Source organism: Corvus hawaiiensis, chromosome 3 (assembly GCF_020740725.1).
Source record: "Corvus hawaiiensis isolate bCorHaw1 chromosome 3, bCorHaw1.pri.cur, whole genome shotgun sequence".
In the NCBI taxonomy this organism is placed as follows: Eukaryota; Metazoa; Chordata; class Aves; order Passeriformes; family Corvidae; genus Corvus; species Corvus hawaiiensis.
Window position 1 is genome coordinate 26,271,383 of NC_063215.1, and position 17,801 is coordinate 26,289,183.

At 36.2% G+C, this 17,801-nt stretch overlaps 1 protein-coding gene across 21 annotated transcripts in view; it reads right to left on the reverse strand.

The window, feature by feature from the left end:
- Positions 1–17,801, reverse strand: part of DST (dystonin) — a 299,250-nt gene that overhangs the window by 122,429 nt on the left and 159,020 nt on the right. For 15 of the 21 annotated variants that reach the window (XM_048296883.1, XM_048296879.1, XM_048296868.1 and 12 more), the window contains 13 exons: positions 17,441–17,566; positions 16,922–17,074; positions 16,514–16,668; positions 16,226–16,352; positions 15,026–15,209; positions 13,995–14,152; positions 13,490–13,668; positions 13,138–13,276; positions 12,123–12,316; positions 9,667–9,829; positions 8,885–8,968; positions 8,688–8,795; positions 7,852–7,950 (listed from right to left, as the gene is read on the reverse strand). In XM_048296883.1, coding sequence (XP_048152840.1) covers positions 7,852–7,950; positions 8,688–8,795; positions 8,885–8,968; positions 9,667–9,829; positions 12,123–12,316; positions 13,138–13,276; positions 13,490–13,668; positions 13,995–14,152; positions 15,026–15,209; positions 16,226–16,352; positions 16,514–16,668; positions 16,922–17,074; positions 17,441–17,566 — 1,869 coding nt within the window. Of the gene's footprint in view, positions 1–513; positions 3,283–4,738; positions 6,344–7,851; positions 7,951–8,687; positions 8,796–8,884; positions 8,969–9,666; positions 9,830–12,122; positions 12,317–13,137; positions 13,277–13,489; positions 13,669–13,994; positions 14,153–15,025; positions 15,210–16,225; positions 16,353–16,513; positions 16,669–16,921; positions 17,075–17,440; positions 17,567–17,801 lie in introns of all 21 variants that reach the window. The other 6 variants (XM_048296861.1, XM_048296860.1, XM_048296862.1 and 3 more) reach the window with 2 other exon arrangements.

The following is a 17,801-nucleotide window of genomic DNA, read 5'->3' on the forward strand; positions in this document are numbered from 1 at the left end:
CAACTGCAGACTGTGCTGTACATAGTTCACTCCTAAATCCACCACCAGAGAAACCAAAGGGAGAACTTGAACGCAAGTCAGAAAGGAGAACTGCTACTAAAATTGGTAAGCAGAGATATATAGAGAGCTTGAGTTTTGAAGTGCATTTGCCATTTCAAATATTTATTCAATAACAGGAATATGACTAGACTAAGCATCAGTAACTGTTGTTTGCTTCTATAAGAGCAGACTGCTGTTAATCAAGGCTTACTTTGACCAATAATGATACAACAGTGAATGTGAATTCCTATTTTCAATACAAATTTTTAAAATAACTTTTCTTAGACATTAACAAACCTAGTAAGGTCTAACATGAAGCTTTTTGTGTAAGACAGAAGGGGTTCCCTTCACCAAGGTAGAAACATTAGAAATATTAAACAGAATAGTAATAAAGCATAACTAAAACCAACCAACCAAACCGACTAGTAAAAAGCAGCATTAGGAAGGCAAACCCTCAGAAAATGTAGTGTGTACCTCCAAGGGATGAAGTTTTACCACTCCTAATTCATGTTTTGTGTCTTCTCCATGTCTAATGGTTTGCCTGGAACTGTGTAGGTTTCTGTTTCTCAATGTGTCCCTTTCAGATGTTCCACAGATTTGGTTTGCTTTATCAAAAGTTATCTGGAACTGCGTACTCATCTGTGAAACAAACTCTGTAAAAGACTGCGAACTTGAGTCTTCTGATGATTGGTTTATGCTTGACATCTGAAACTGCACCTCTCTTGGTATTGTATCATCAGCACTCAGGTACAATGTATTTCCTTCTATTTGATCAGATTTAAAACCTGATCTCCCCTGTTTCTGCCTTAACAAAGGTGAGCTTGGTTTTGTATGTGGAGGAGGCTGTTCAAATTCTTTAGCTGCAGTCTCACTCAGGTAATTGAAATCATTCCCTCTTCTCTCACAGCTCAATTTAAATCCAGAATCTTGGAGCTTATTATTTTGCTGAACTTCATTCTGAAATGAAAGAAACCTGTGTTCACTCTCCCTGACCTGCAGATCCATCTTCTGTTTCAAGCTCTCAACCACGCGCTTCTGCACTTCCAATTCTTCCTCAAGTTTCCTGCACTTCTGATGATAGTCCATTTCAGCCTGCTTCCCTTGCTGTAGTTGTTCGTGACATTTTTTAAGCCTTTCTTGCAGATCTTCAATTTGCCTCTTGTACAACATGATGTTTTCCTCAGCCATATGCTTTTCTTGTTGAAGAGCAACACATTCTAGCTTTATACCAGAAATGTCCTTTTCTGTGATGCTATGGGATTCCAGTAGTTTTTCCACTTTTTTCCTAAATTCCTCTGCAGAATGTTTAAACTTAATGGATTCTTCCTGAAACAGAATCATCTTTTTGCGTGCCATCTGTTCATCCAGAGTTTTCTGATGGAGTTCATCCTGCAATTTTTTTAATTTGCTACTTAATTCTTGTATATGAGCTTGTTGTAGCACTATCTTCTGCTCATTCATTCTCTTTTCCATAGTTAGAGCACTCATCTGAGCATTTAAATTTTTAACCTCCCGGTCAATGCTAAGGGTGGAAGCATTTTGTTTATCACATTTTTGTTTATAGTCACTAGCTAAGTCTTTTGTTTTTGCAAGATCAACTTCTAGGCTTTTGATTTTACATATGAATTCTTGCTCAATTTTTGTTTGTTTGTGCAATTGTTCATTTGTTGTACGCAATTGTTCTTTGAAACCATCTGCTAGGGCTTTTAACGCATCATTTTTCCTCTGAATATTTTGTTTTTCCAAAGCCATCTTCTCTGATTCGGATTGAATTTGCTTCATCAGTAGTTTTGTTTCAGTATTCCATTTATTAAGGTCTTCTATCTGTTGTTTCAATGTTTCTGACACCTGATTGCTTTTGGTTAATTCATTCTTCAGCATCTGAATTTCATGCTGGTTTTCTTTCTCTACTTTCGTTTTTTCAAGCAACTGTTCTTTTATTTTCTTATACTGGTCTTGAAGATTATTTGCTTCTCCTTTGCATGACTGTGTTCTGTGTTCAGCTGCCAGCTTCTCTTTTTGAAGAGAACTGATTTGTGAATTTAAATGTTTGATAGTGATTTCAGTTTTTGTCTGTGATCTGGTTAATTCCTCTACTTCTCTTTTGAGCTGTGTCTTTTCTTGCTGAACAGATTTCAGCTCCTCCTGATAGTTCATCTTAATTTTCTTAAGATCAATATTTTCTTGCATCACCTCTTCAGCTTTACCTGTGGTTCTCTGTAGCTGCCTTTCCAGTTCTTTCAACTGTTGCAAATATCTCTGTTCTTCTTGGTCTTTTTCCTCCAACTTAATTTTTAGGCATTTAAGTTCATTGTTAACTTTATCTAATTTTTCTTTTAATAAACGAGACTTTTCTTCTGTTGATGATTTTTGAAGCTCAATTTCATTCAGTTCATATTTCAGGTCTTTAATAGTTTTATCAGCTTTTTTGTTAGCAAGGGTCAGATCATCTATCTTTTGTTTAAGTTCTTCTACCTTTTTGGCTTCTAGTTTCTTCTGGAAACTCATGATTTCAGAATCAATCCTACACTGGCTGCCTTGCCCAGCTGTAAAAGTTGGCGGGGAAGTTTCTCTAGTTACAGTGTATGTGCCTTCAATAATCTTTCTTCTGGATTCAGTTCTCTCTCTTTCTTGCAGCTTTATTTCTGATAGGTTCCCTTTAAAGTCAAGATCTTGTTCCATTTGCTTGATGAGCTTCATAAGTTTCTCCTCTCCATCTGTTTTTTTTTGCAGTTCCTGCATCAAGGTTTTTTTTTGTTTCTCTAAATCATGAAGATTAGTATCTTTTCTTCTTAGAAGTTCTTCAAGGTTTCTTCTGGTAAAAGTGCTTTCTTCTATTTGATTTCGAAAAGCACGGAGGTTTTCTTCCAGTATACTTCTTTGAGTCTCTGCCTGAAAAATGAACTGCCTTACACACTCCAACTCCTGCTCTGCATCTGCTTTCTCTTTCTCAATGCTTTCTAGGTCTATACGACATTGCTTAGCCTCTTGTTCAGCCTTGGTCTTCTGAAGACAGATCTCCTCCATGTCCTTTTGCTGCTTCTTCCGCTCTTTTTCTGCAGCTTCTCTCACTTTAGGGAGTTCCTGTTCCACTTGGATTTTTTGTTTCTTCATATTCTCCAATGTCTCCTCAAGTGTTTTTACCTTTCCCATGAGTTTTTTATTCTCAGCAACTGTACTATTTTGCTGTGCCATTAGATCTGAATATGCCTGACGTGTGGATGCTTCCTTATTCTTTAAAATCTGTAAAAGAGAAGGGTAAGTTAGAATGCACTTTTTGTAATACAGCATATGGAACATATTAGGCTCTTAGAAAAGCAGAAGGGAAAATACTTACTCATGTATATATGGTATGTCCAGAAAGCAGGATGAGCAGTTCCCACCACCATCACCTTCTCTTGAAGGCTTCAGGAAGTTACCACTAGCCAAATATGAAACCCTTGACAAAGACATCCACAAAGTGAAGAAGTCCTGAAGCCTCTCACTTCAGTCAGATGCCTCTTAGCAGAAAGCAACACCAAACAGGTCGCATAGGCTTTCTCTCCAAACAAATAGGTAGAGCAAACAATGAGCCAAACACAGTGTGCAAGAGTTCCCAAGGAGAAAGTGGCCTACCATTTCTCAATCAGCTCAGCAGGCGCTGAAAGAAGGATTTAAGCTTGCAACCACAAATGACATAGAAAAGCTTGGAAATCCCCTCCAAGAAAAGAAACAGTATCTAGAGTTAGAGCCAAGATGCAGCAGCTCCAGAAAGAGAAGTATCCAAACCCCAGTACAGCTGTGCTCCACAGTTTGCTCCCCAGTCCCACTGCCTCCACTGGCTTAGCTGGGGGACTAGTAAGAGTACAGCTGTTCTGCAGTGCAGACACAGAAGTGTAAACGTGGTAATTAGGAAAATCCTAATGAAAATCAGTTGGCTAGTAGTCTCCATATACTGGCAGATCCAGAGCAAGTCTTTTAAGGAAGATGTGTAATCACCAGTAACATTATGGTTGAAACTATACATACCTTGTCTTCATTAGCCCTGTTGTGGTGCTAAGTTACCAAATGTGAGCTAACATGAAGTAAGAACACACCTATATTCATTCCTATGATCATACAAACAGGGCACAAAGGGTAATGACAGCAATGTTTTCAAACAAGCAAACTGTTGGGTTACTTAAAATTTACCAGATTTACTTGATTTTTCATATAATATCTGAGACATTTCCTAAAAGGCTAATGCAAAGGCAGCTTCTTCAGTTCCTCTCTGTATTTCCCTGTATTATAATTTTGAACAGCCCCCAACAGAAACAAAACACTTAAATCAATTTATCAGATCTCTTATACTCACATAAACACAAACTCTAATGTATTGTGCTTGAAAAAAAAGACCTAAAAATATAGATACAGTCACAAACTGTATCTTAGATTTCATTTTTCTAATCAACATGCTGAGCATCAGTTGGGTGGAGAAAAGGATGGCAAATATTAACACAAAGTAAGTATAAAAATTAATTTCTAAGAACTTAAAAAACTTAAGCATCTCAAAATGCACAGTAATTGATGCATAATTAGCATATTCATTGTTTAAATTATGGTCAATCAATCTTAAATCACTTGACCTTGATGTAATTTGCAATTCAAATCTTGATTTGCATTGATTTAGAATCATTCTTAGATTAACTCTTTCATCTGCATTGCATAAAAACTCTGGTACCTTAATAATAGTTGTGCTCCTTTTCTCTTCATTATCATTGTCTCTTTTTTTTTTATTTTCTTTTTCTTCAAATGAGGCTTTTTTGCCTAATTTTTCACTAAATGTTTTCTGGAGTCCTGTGGTTTTTCGAGGGACCTTTGTGCTATTATCCTCATCTCTACTGTCTACTTCTGAAACTAGCAATAAATCTTTACATTTCTGACCCTGTTCTAGCCTGTCTTCTCCACTCTGCTTCTTCCCACTTCTATTTATGTTGTGCAAACCATAAATGTTACCCTGTGGTATTTTCTTCATGCTTATTTTCTCATTGTGACTCAAAAGCTTTTTTGCTAGTTCATGTTCTGATAATGGAAAATAATGCTCTCCTCCAGAAAAAACTCCTGAGACACCTAAATTTGCATTTAAATCACCATCATTTCCTAACAATTCTGTACCTAAATGTTGATCATTCTGCACAGGTGAAACATGAAAATCTAATGGATACGATTCAGAGACTTTTGCTGCACAGTGACCCTCTGAAATATTTCCTGAAGAAACAGTCAACATTTCTTGCACTGTACTCTTGACTTCATTTGAATTTAAATGTGATTTTTCTAGGATTTCATTTTCTGCTAAGAGGTAACCTTTATTCAGAGATGCTTTCTGCAGTTTGTCAGTATCCCTTTCAACATGACAATAAACACCTGGATTGCTCATAGATTGCAAATTTAACTTCGTTTGTTCACTTCCATTGTGCACTGTCAGCTTTCTGAAAGAGGATGCAACTTTTTCTAAAGGTGCTGCATCCCCTGCACCTGAAAGAGAATCACCTTTTTCACCACACACTTGAAACCCTCTGTCTTCAGATTTTAAAGTATTACGGCTTTTGCTTTCTGTAGAGCAATGCTCTTTACACTGACATTCAAAATTAGTTCCCTGTGAAAAATGTTGCTGTTCATAAGGGCTGATACCCAAGGCCTGCTTTCCAGTTCTTGGACTGACTTCAGCTTTCTTTGTTATTAGCTCAAAAGCAGTTTCTAATTGCATCTTGCATTGTTGCTTTGTTGAAACATCACTCCCTGCCTTTCTTGAATTTTTTTGTTCTGTGGTTTTGTGAATCATTTCCACTTCAGGCAACTTCTCTGACATTCCTTCTGTTTTCTGTCTCTCTCTATTAGCAATCTGCTCATTTAACATTTCACCAGGATCATTGTTCACACTCACACAGATCTCAGTTGAAACAAAACAATCTTTTTTGCCATTTTTTTCTTCTTTGCTTTGATTACCAAAACCCATTAAACTCTTCTGCTCTGTATGTAGCTTACTGTCTCTGTTGCCACTAATGCTACTTTCTTGACCATTGAAATTTAGACGTTGCTTTAATGTTCTATCAGTTTTGATTTTATCACATCTCTCTACATTTAACTTTCTTCTGTTCATTTCCAATTTATTTTCTGTGTATTCAGGTTTACTGGAAGAGTTCTGTTTTTGCAAATATTCCACATCCATCATGCTTTCATTAGGTTTCTTTTCCTCTCTCAATTCAAGAGCTTCATTACTTCCCGAATGTTGAAAGACTTCAGCTGACTTCACAGGTTGCTGGAGTTGATTGTCTTCTGGTAAACTCTGAGCATGATAGCACATGGATTAAACTGAGATATGAAGGAAAGTATCTTATTTTTACCTTATTCTCTGATTTCTCAAATACAGAGAGGTAGGAAGAAAGGCTGGCATAAAAGAAAATTTTGGAACAATCACAGATTTCAGAGGTCTGTGAAGAATTTTTCTTCCCAGAAGAAAACAAACCTCATTCCTCTTTTGAAAAAGATTATTCTTTTTCTGATTTGCTACCCTTATTAAAAAGAAAAAAAAACCATTATATTATTTTGAGACTGGAAACCTGCTTAAGTTACCTTCAAAGAAGCTACCAAAGATTTAGAAGGCTGACAGGGGGTAGAGGAGGAAAGGAAGATGGGGGCTACTTGATTTCAAAAAAAGCAATCCTGGAGACTCAGAGCAGACTGAAACTCAAAACATTTTGAAAGATTCCACTTGTTCTCGAAGAACGTGAAGTCTATTGACATTCACAAATTTCTTGATCCTTGTTCTTTGACTTTTTATCCTTGGTGCCATTAGCATGATTAGTCATACTAAATCCTCAGTTATAATGGCTACCTATCAACAAACATTATGTGTTTCCATCAGTTTGCTCCACCACTTGATGATGCCCAAAGATACATGCTGTTGTTAGCGTTGCTTCAGAGGTATTCAATAGCAAGAAAAGCCAATAAAGACAAAATCAGCACCAGAATTATATAACATTCATTTATGAACTTTTTTTTCCTGTAACAATAACATTAAAATTTATACCCATATGGTGGTGTTCTCCAATTTTATCCAATTTATGCAGTTTATACTAAAACAATGTCGTCCTTAAAGAATGACTATATAATCTCTTTCTGAGAGACAGTTTTCAAAAGAAAGTGAAAAATTTAGAAGGTTGGTTTTTCTCAGTTATTTGGAAGGTTTCTCTGCAGCAAGCATGTACTTTGAATAATTTTTCTGCCTAATTTCATAACCTACTTTTGCTAGTAAGATCCAACTCTAAGCATAAATAAAATGCTGTTTGACCCCAAGGAATCAATACAGTAGAAAGGCAGAAGGAAAAAAATGAAGGGGTCAAACTAACTTCAATTAAGAGGGCATCTCATCTCCCTGTTGAAAGAACTTCCTTGTATGTTGTTAAGTGGACCAGAATGCATACTATGGAATATTAAAAGGCCTACATCTTAGTAGTTTACCTTCATCTTAGTGTCTGCTTTTACCCAAAAGACCAAGCCCTAGGGTATTAAAACTGAAAGTTTAGTATTTAAATTTAAACTACATCTCCATCAGAATTTAATGAACCATATGATCTTTCTAGGTGAAAGAACTGGTAAAATGTATGGATGGTACAGGATTTTGCTTATCTGAATCATAACAGTGTTAACACTTTTTCTGTATAATGTGCACTACATAAGGAATTTTAGTTTTCCATATCTGCTGGTAACTTTGTGAATTATTCCAACAGGTGTATTGCTGTTTGCTTGCCTAGATGTTCTTTTTGCTTGGTTGACTGACAGAGAATGACCTACCTCTTCCTCTTCCAGTCTTTTCAAAGAATCACCTGCAAACTTAATGTATTGGGTCATCAGGGTCACTAAAGCAGTGTACCGAGTCCGTAGATCCATGAACTGTAGAGAAACAAAAAAGGGGGGTAGGTGTCATAGAGGTAAACACTCCCATTATGCGTGAAAGAAGTGATAGATACTGCTCTAGAACCTATCCTGATTTTGGTTTCAAAATTATGATTGTGGAATCCAAAGTTCTAATTTTGATTCCAAAGTTCACTGCTGTCAACAAGGTGCACTTGAACAAATATATCCTAAGGATCTGTGAGGAGATCCATAAGGAGAAGAAACAGAAGACAATGTTTTGACTTCACAGTCGCTTGATTCTTCCTCTGTAAGAAAAGGTTTTAAGAGGGGCAAGCCATGCTTGTCACTATTCCTCGGTCTAACAGGTGTCAGGGAGACAGATTTATCTTTCTCACCCAAACGAGGCTGATTTGCCTTAGAATCTATCCAAGTGTCCTGATATGGAAGGTTTTACTATGGTCAAGATGAACTTCTTGTTTACTGTTATCAAGATCCAGTCCAGAGGTAGTTCTAAACAATTTTACTGAGGCACAACTCTCAAACAGTTTTTTATAATTTGGGTGACTTGTTTTAATCAGCTGTATTATACTGTCTTGTTACCAAAATGCAGCATAACAAATGAGAATATTTGTTACATCATGTATCTAGAGAAAAAAACCAATCTTTTTAAGATTACCATATTTAATCATTAATAAATCCAAAATTTAATTCTTGTGTTTACTTTGTTTTAAGCAAAGACTCACATTTTCCTGTTTCATAAGAAACCGATTTACCTCTTGAATAATGAAGTCTGATGAGCTTTGCATTCTTCGGCGTTTTACTGGAGATTTTTGTTGGGAGTCAACCATAGCTCTGTAGGTCATGGTCTGCAACTCATAGTCCTGTAGAAGAGAAAATACACAAAATTGTTGGCATTAAACATGATACTGACACTAAAAAAATAGGATTATAAGTGTAATGTAACTGTTACCTTCACAGCAGCTGAGTATTGTTCTGAATACTTCTGGCATTCATCTATTTTGCTTTGCTTCATTTCAATCTCAGAAACCAGCATCTGTAAAATATGAATGTACATTTTCACCTTAAAAAGTTATTTTTATTACTATTATAATTAACATTTCTACTTTATCTAACAGTGTCTAATATAAATAGATGTTACAATAACATCTACTTTATCTAACATCTAATATGCTCCTATCCACGTGTGTACAAGTAATTATGCTCAAGCCTATGTCCTCAGCTTTATCAGGTTCACAGTACAGAAGTAGTGAAAAAACCTGCCAGGTTTAATAGTTGGTGAATGAACTTAAAACAAAATCAGGAATATATCCTTTCATGCATATAATTTATTATCCTGTCTATTTAAACTGTATTTCTTTCTTGCAGGAGACAGATGTTGTGTTTAGCTCTGCTTCCATGAAAGTATTTCTACATCCATAAATAAAAAAAAAGCAGCACTGAATATAAAATTATGTGATAAGGACTGTCCAGAAGTTTTAAGGCTTTGATGTTCTTGCATACCTTGAGGACCAAACAATCTAGTCTATAAAATGACAATAGTCAGTGAGTGATGTATTCATGGCTGCATTATAAACACAAAATCATAAAATCTGGTGATTACTTGGAGTTTTACAGTAAGGGCTGATGGATATAAGCCCCTCATATAATTAAACAAGACTGAGATCACTGGTATTGTAACTTGTTGGTCAGTGCTTACAGCAGTGCTTTCCCACAATGACATCCCTTTCATACCTTATGTTGGTTCAATTGTTTAGCCAATGCTTTGCTATTTTCAGGATGTATTTCTTGAATCTTTCTCTGAGTATCTTCCACTTGTTGAATCCAAGTGTCCAAAGAATTATAAGTATCTTTATAATACTTGAGAGATTTATTAATACCTTCTAAGTCACGCAACCTGATTTTATTTTAGAAGACAAATCAAAGGGGAAAAGATGATTATTAAAGACAAAAATGCCTTAGCTCTGCTACAGTTCACAGTATAAACATACTAAAATAACACTAAATTAAACAGCAAATTCACTTCTCAAACACCAGGGCTCCCAGTTTGATGAAGTCTTTCCATTTGTCACAAAGGACATCCAGGAGAGATCCTACTACACAAGAAACTCTATATATCCCTCATTAGTGTGTTCAACTGCTTGAAACTCCACAAGCACAGGATACTCCAAGAAAGAGGGAGGGCTCTGCTACAGCAGTCAGCTTTGTTACAAGTGAGAGTATTTCAAATGTGACCTATGAATCAAGGAGGAGTGTGTCGTGCTGGAGTCAAGTAGTGGTTCACTATACTCTCCATGCTTCCCACAAAACAGCGGGAGTTACACTAAAACTAAAGACTGTAAATATGCTAATGTGCAAAAGTAATTGAACATGTACATCTAATTTTAAATCATGTTTTTGACCTGAAAAGAGAGTTTTGTGTATTTCTTTAAAGTCATTTCCACACTGAGGGAAATACTGACAGATTTTCTTTCATGATCCTTACACTGCCACTTGTTATTGTGGTGTGATTTTGGTGACTGCTCTGTGCAGAGTCAGGAGTTAAGACTTGATGATGCTTGTGGGTTCCTTCCAACTCAGGATATTCTATGAGTCTACTTAAAATATCATATAAATATGACCACTCAACACTGCAGAATAAACATACTAATTAAACAACCTTTTACAGTTTGATTTGGAATGAATACTTTGAACTGCTCTAGTGTTGTTCTTAAGATGCCAAAAGGAGACTAAAAAAGAGCAAGGAAAGGAAATTTTATTGCTCAGGTTTCATACTTAGGCATGTTTCAAAGCTAATAACCATGAAAAAGGGAAAGGATCATGGTAACTGCAGCCAATATTTGTACATACTTTTTGTGTAATGATCATCAGTGTCAAGCCGCTAGGAAGAAGCAGAGATAATATTTGCAGAAAGCAGCTTGTTTACAGCTCTGGGCTGCAGTTACCACAATCTGTCCTATTTACACCAGAAGCCACTATGTATAAGCAATCATTTTTCAGCATTTTCTGTTCAGGATACAGTCCTGGGACGAGAGCATGTAGTTCATACTTACTCTCTTGAAGAAATAAGGACACTTCAGTACCTCATAAAACTACTGTTTAATCATTTAAATTCTGCCACACTTACACTGACAAAAAATCAGAGGTGGAACTTAAGCCAGCCATTCTGCGGCCAGCTTTGAGTGAGTCACCTTTTGCCCATCTTCCTTCTAACTTCCAGCAATGTTAAATAGACACAACTAAACTAGTTAATTACAAGTGAATAACTTCAATATTGCACCCAAATGTATGTTCACCCCTTAGAAAGGGAGGACAAAAATGGTGGTTGTGTGAACTTTTTCATCAACAGCACTATCTTCAATGCTCTTGTTCAGGCTTTCTATAATGACAAACTAAAGTACATTTTAAAGGAAACAGATTCAGACTGTACAGTAGAGAATTCCTCAACTTGCCCATACTTTTTCTTTCAGTCTCCTTTACATACGGGAAACAGAACTGTAGAGGCTGAAGAAAAAAAGCATTTCCAGGAATGCCATATATGGACATGTCCTTCAGAAATACGGGTGGGTGTGTTCTGCTGTATCTGCACATCTGTGTAGGCATGTGCACTTGAGCAAATTTTTTCAGTATCAACTTGACAGTAAAGGGCTGAATTTAGAGCACTATCTCTACTGGATATTTAAAAAAATAGGCACTTCACCAAAAAGTTATTGCACCAAAATTATCACAGAAGTCAATGGAAGCTAAGAACTTCCAGACTCAACACTTGAGTAATTAAAAGCAAATTAACATGAACCCAATCATAACCAATGAATCAGCTCATCAATTTAGCCCATCAGAACTAATTATGTGGAGAAACAGATGGTATTTCCATTTGACTGCCTGCCATTTCTGCAGGCTTGTTTTTTTTTAAGAAAAAAGAAATTTATCTTTACTGTGTAAAGATAAGTAGTAAGTTTCTGTATCTTGTTCATCTTTTGGAGCCTAATAGTCACAGACATTTCTAGTGGAAAAGTAAGGCAATGTTGTCAACTGCACAACAAAGGTCTTCATCCCAGCACATTCCAAAAACAGTTCAGAAAACGATTCAGAACTGTTTTAACATTAATTTCTGATTGTTTTTCCTCAGAAATTAAAAAAAAAAAACAGTATAAGACATGAACAGATTATAATAAAAAAATCATACAAACCTATTTTCAATTTGAGAATGAACATTTTGCCACCGCTCAGCCAACTGATCAACTTTTTCTTTATGCCAGTCAAAGTCAAGATCACGTTCCTTGTGCATTTTAAACATCTGATCACTGATCATCTTTGCCTTCTGCAGTTCATCCTCTAAGGCATGGAATGTTTGTCTTTTCTCATCTACTTCAGATCTCCATTGCTAGTAGGTGATAAATGAAAAGTTTTAAATAGCTCCTAAATTATGATGCTATTTTATAAACTAGTATTTTACCTGAGTAAAATGTATAAATGAATCAATCAAAAATGTTTTAATTAATATTTTACTTCTGCTTGCTCAAATAACTCAAGTAGCACCGGAATGGGTGTGAAGCAATAAACCGCAAAATAATTCTAAGTAACAGCAATCCCCACAACACATAGATCAAAACACAGACATCAAATGAACACACTCACCTTGTAAACTACAGCTTTCAAAACAAATTATTGGCAGATCCCAATCATCATCCCAAGCAAAAAAGCATTACTTATAATTTGCAATATCAAAATGAGTTATATACAGCAAACAAAAAATGCCGAACTTCAATCTTTCAAATTTCTCAAAGATAGCTGCCAAACTTCCTAAGAAACCCTGATTAGCACACCAAAGCAGTAGCAAGAATGTTATTGTGGTCAAATTTACATAACATAAATATATGTTTATGTTACCTCAAGTATATGCTACCTTCTGAAGAGAAAAGAAAATCTTACTGCAGCATTAACAAGTGCCACTTTTGGAAGTTCAGATACTTCAACGCATTTTGCAACAGCAGGAACATGCTTTCAAAATATCGAAATCCCAGTACTCCAAAGCTGCCACTTTTTTCTGAAATGTCAATCCTAATACCTCCTAAAACTAAATACACAAGCCAATGTTTGATACACTGTAGAGTGTAGCATAACCAAATCAGGTGTTACAAGACAGATGGTTTTTGTCTTTTTTTTTTTTTACTTGCCCATGAAAAGGCATCTGCCAGCTCTTACCTTTAATGTACCCATCAGATTTTCAATATTGTTTTTGTCAGCCGTTACTGCCTCTTCTTCACACAACTTAGTTTCATATTGTTTTACTAATGATTCTGCTGTTTGGGTGTTCGTCAGCACCAAGTTTATAGTTTTTAATCTGAAAAAGAGTGACCCCCTGTTAACTGAACCATCAATACCAACACCCAACACACTTGTGTTTTTCAGCCTTTTCATGTCACAGGGTACCACCTTTATACCATGTTAAAATGTTAATTCCCTTTTCCTTGATCAGTATTATTCATACAAATAGTTTTAATTTAAGAAAAAACTGTAAACTAAAACATGTGATGGAAGACAGCCTAGTACGTACTTATCTATGAAAATGGAAGACATGGAGTAAACCTGGTTCATGTTTTGAATAACAACATTGAGCTCAGAGCGTAAAGTAGGGACTGAAGGTGAACCAGCAGCTTGACTGAAAAACTCTTCACACTTATCTGTGATGATTCCCAAGTCATCCTTTAGTCGATCCAGTTCTTTCTTCAGTTTCTGTAAAATGAAAGGTGATTGATAGTGCTTTCATCCTCCATCAATCTGATATATATTCTACATATCACTATGAGTACAGATCTGCCCTCCTTTGCTTTTTTGATGTGGACAGCGTTGAAAAAAATTAAAGAGAAACACGTGTAATAGGGAAACTAATGGAGTTGCCATTGATCAGTATATTTTTTCTCATAAACACAAGCTAAATATTTTACTTCTCTTTTTAAGGTACACTGCAAACCTTCCTAGCTTACACTTAAAAGTCTGGATATGTCTGTTTTGTAAATAAAACTTTTCCTAGGTAAAACAGACTTTCTCGAAAGGCTCACCTCTTGCTCTGAAATCCTGAGCACATTTTCATGTACATCATCCCTTTCCATTGGTGTCCGGATCTGCCGTATTAACCGCTCCTCACAACTCTCCAGTCGTAGTCTGATATTTCTGACTTCAGAGATGTACAGATTGTAAATAGATTCTTCCTGCTCCTCTGTTGAAAGAATTAAGGCACATGTTAGCCAGCAAAGTCATCATGTCATTTGCACCACAACTTCTCACACTTTATAAAGTCATTGCTCTACAGGTCTTTTCATGACTGGCCAAAATGCCATCAATTTCCATTAAGGCAAATTTTAGGAACTCTTAGATTTTTTTTTTATTAAATCATCTCCTCACACATGAAAAATTCCTGTCTGTCATCATTCGGCACAGGCAAAGGCATTACCCCTATGGAGGCATTGCTATACTCAGTGGTATCAGGCACATTAAATCCTCTCTTTCAGGTGCACAGGGCACCACGTCTTTCTTGAAGTGAACTATGCTAATGAAATAATCAGCTTTGCACTACTGTATTTCTTTAAGTCATCAACTACTCAACAGTAAATCAGAAGAGATATTTTAAGCTTTCCATTCTCACTGTATTAAAATTACAGTTAAGAGAGCAGTAACTACAGGCATCCTGTGGAGCTAGGAAAAAAGCTATGACATTTTCCTTGCCTTAACAGGGTGAAAAAAGTTCTAATTCTGTTATGAACTCAACAAAGTAACCAAGTTGTTTTTCCAGCATTCAAAAACAAGGAACACAGAACTAAGCAGTGAGATGTAACGCACATATTAAGTTCTTAGGTGTAAATTTTTTGTAGCATTCTGTATATTACGTAACACATCAATATTTTTACATAGCTCAATATATACAAACTCTAAAAAATATTAAGAGCTTCTATACAATGCAATTGCATTGTTAAAATGACTGTTCAAAAGAACACAGGCAGTAACAGTATCAACATGATAAAAGAGATCTCAAGATCAAGAACAAAATCTCTCTCATAAGGGCATCTTTCTACTGTTCTAAGCTAAGTCTTACCTCTTTCTGCAGACTTGAGAAGCTCTTGATAGTATTGCTTGCAAACATTAACTTCCCTTTCCAGCTGTGCTGTATCGGAGCTTGTAAAGATTTTGGACTCCTGGCTGTCTTCCACAAAATCATCAAAGCGGGACTGTAAATTGCTTAGAACCTGCTGATGTTCACCTGGCAGCATTGTCTTTATCTGAAACAGATTACAGACCCAAAGCACGGTCAGCAATGGTGCATCACTCACACAGTTCCTGTAATGCTTTTTATCAAAAAGCAATACTGATCAAATACTAAGATGGTAAAGTCAAAGAATTGAGGTTCTGAAAGCTTACTGCTCCTTAGCTGTAGGTCCACTTGACAGCTGATAATTGACACTCAACATAAAATCCTTTTCTATCTTGCACATCAGGAATGGGCTGTGTTAAGCCAACCCTACATCAGACTTCATTTCTCCCATCTAATGCCATGCAGCAACAAACAACAGCAAGGACAAGTAGGGACACTTCAAGAATTATCTCAGATTCCTCTTTCCAGCAGCAACAGTGATAAATTAGGTGGGAAAGTGTCATTTTGGGTATCGCAAATATTATTTGTAACAGTCTGTGACATCACACAGTTTTAGCCAGAAAGAATCATAATTTGATCTATATCACTATTCCATTTCTGACAAATTGGGCCTAACTAGCTATTTAAAATTTCAAGTTACAGATACATATAAGAACGAAAAAATGCATTATGAGGAATGAGTTTTCAGCTGCCTTCACCTTGAAAGACTAAATGTTGCTTCACAGTTGTTCCATTGCTATTAAAAAGATGCAGTTGCAGTTGTTATGAGGAAATAATGGGGGTTTTCAGGAAGATAAACCTTAGCCAGATGAAGTTAATCTCCCCAGATATTTTCAACATAGATACAGAAAGAGTGTCTACTGTAGAACAAAATTCAGAATTTAGTCACTGCTCATTGCTTTTAAGAGGTCTCTGCTGACAACAGGAGACCTGGCTGCAGGTAGTTTTCCATTGCCCTGCTCCTTACCCAACTATAGCTATATAAAGACTGCTTGGAGCAAGGCAGATCATTCCACACCAGTACCCAGCACTGGCCACTGCTGCCAGCTACTCCCAGGAAGATGTGGATTGCTGCAAATCACTGATTCCTGAGAAGTGCATCCTATGACTTCCCAGTGAATGCTTCCTAGTCATAACACTTACCGAGGCAACATTGCCAGCCCGAACAGCTTCAATTTCATTTGTCAGGTAATGCCAGGACACCACACTCTTCATGTTTACATGTGACTCATGCCAAAGGGCCAGAACATTCTGAAATTGCTGTTCAATTCTGAAACAAAAAAAATTCCAACTTCAGATCAGGGTAACACATGAAAACAGAAAAAGAAAAAGAAACAAACAAAAAAAACCCCAACTGTGAGATATTCTTTTAACCCAAGCTTCATGTAAGTGGATTTTAATAGAAAATAGGTTGTTTTACTTTGTCCCTACCTGTTGGCTGTATCTATTGCTTCTTTGTTCGGTGGAGGAACTGTAAAGCACACAGATGGAACCATGGCCTCATTACCACTTGGGCTAATGACTTTCCATTTAGCACGATGGGAGTTGTTTGCTAATACACACTCATCATCTTTGTAAATAGTTATCTAGTATTAACAGAAAAGCAGAACAATTTGATGAGCCAAGCATTACAAAATAATTGTACAAAGCGCTTCTGCAAATGCTGTCAACAAATAAGCAACAGAACAACAAAACCAATGTTCCAACCCAAGGATTTGGTCTTGTTTACTAGGGTGGAAGAAATTTACAGCCCAGCTTTCTCCAGGAACACGGTAATTAATGAAACTTTAGCTGAATTCTTACATCTGTAATTGGTTTGAGGAAATGTTAGTTTCTAACCTCAATTTGTCTATAGTCACAGATGGCTTTAATTGGAATGGATGTTTTGAGTACACAGTCAGGGTTCCTTGGCTTCAGCTGAATTATTGCCTTTGCTCTTCCCACAAGGCCTGCTACTGTGCTCTTATACTGCAAGAGTTGTTCTTTTTCTTCCTAGAACATTTAAGAAAAGAATACGTCATAAGAGATGACCAGAATACAGTACTGCTTCTTTGATCCTGTTACCCTTTTTTCCCCCCTGACTCCTTCTACTGTGTTTCCTAAAAGTAGCACATTTTACAAAAACAAAGGATCTTTCAGAAGCCACTGTTCTTCCCACATCTGGTATTGTAAATATAAATAAATAAAATTGTATTTGAAAGTTATGAAAAATAGTCATTTATTTATAAGTTCTGAAAAATCAGCAGTTTTTCCTTCACTTTAAAGGAATAATATTAACAAATTTTATATCCTACTATAACCTACACATTTCCTGTTTTATTGTAACTCCTGCTAATAGGATCCTACCATAGATCTTACCATAGACTCCTGGACAAGGTCTTCCAGCCTATGTAGACTGCTTGATCTATCACAACTGTATTTTCGGTATATGGTATCTTTTAAATTCTTCAAATATTCCATAGCTTCTTTGGCATCGCTGAAAAACTAGGATGAAATAATTATCTGGGTTATTTTTAAACAACTTTAAAAATACAGAATCAGCCACAACGAAGTTTTGAAGTGCTGTCTTTTAAGACAAGCTTTTCTCGTCGCTTGAAGTGACCACTCTACCACACTCAACCACTCATGATCTCATGCCTAAATGTATTCTTCAAAAAGGCACACACTGTAACACCAGTTATTCTCGGTACAAGCTACATGCAAAATTAATTCTGCAGTT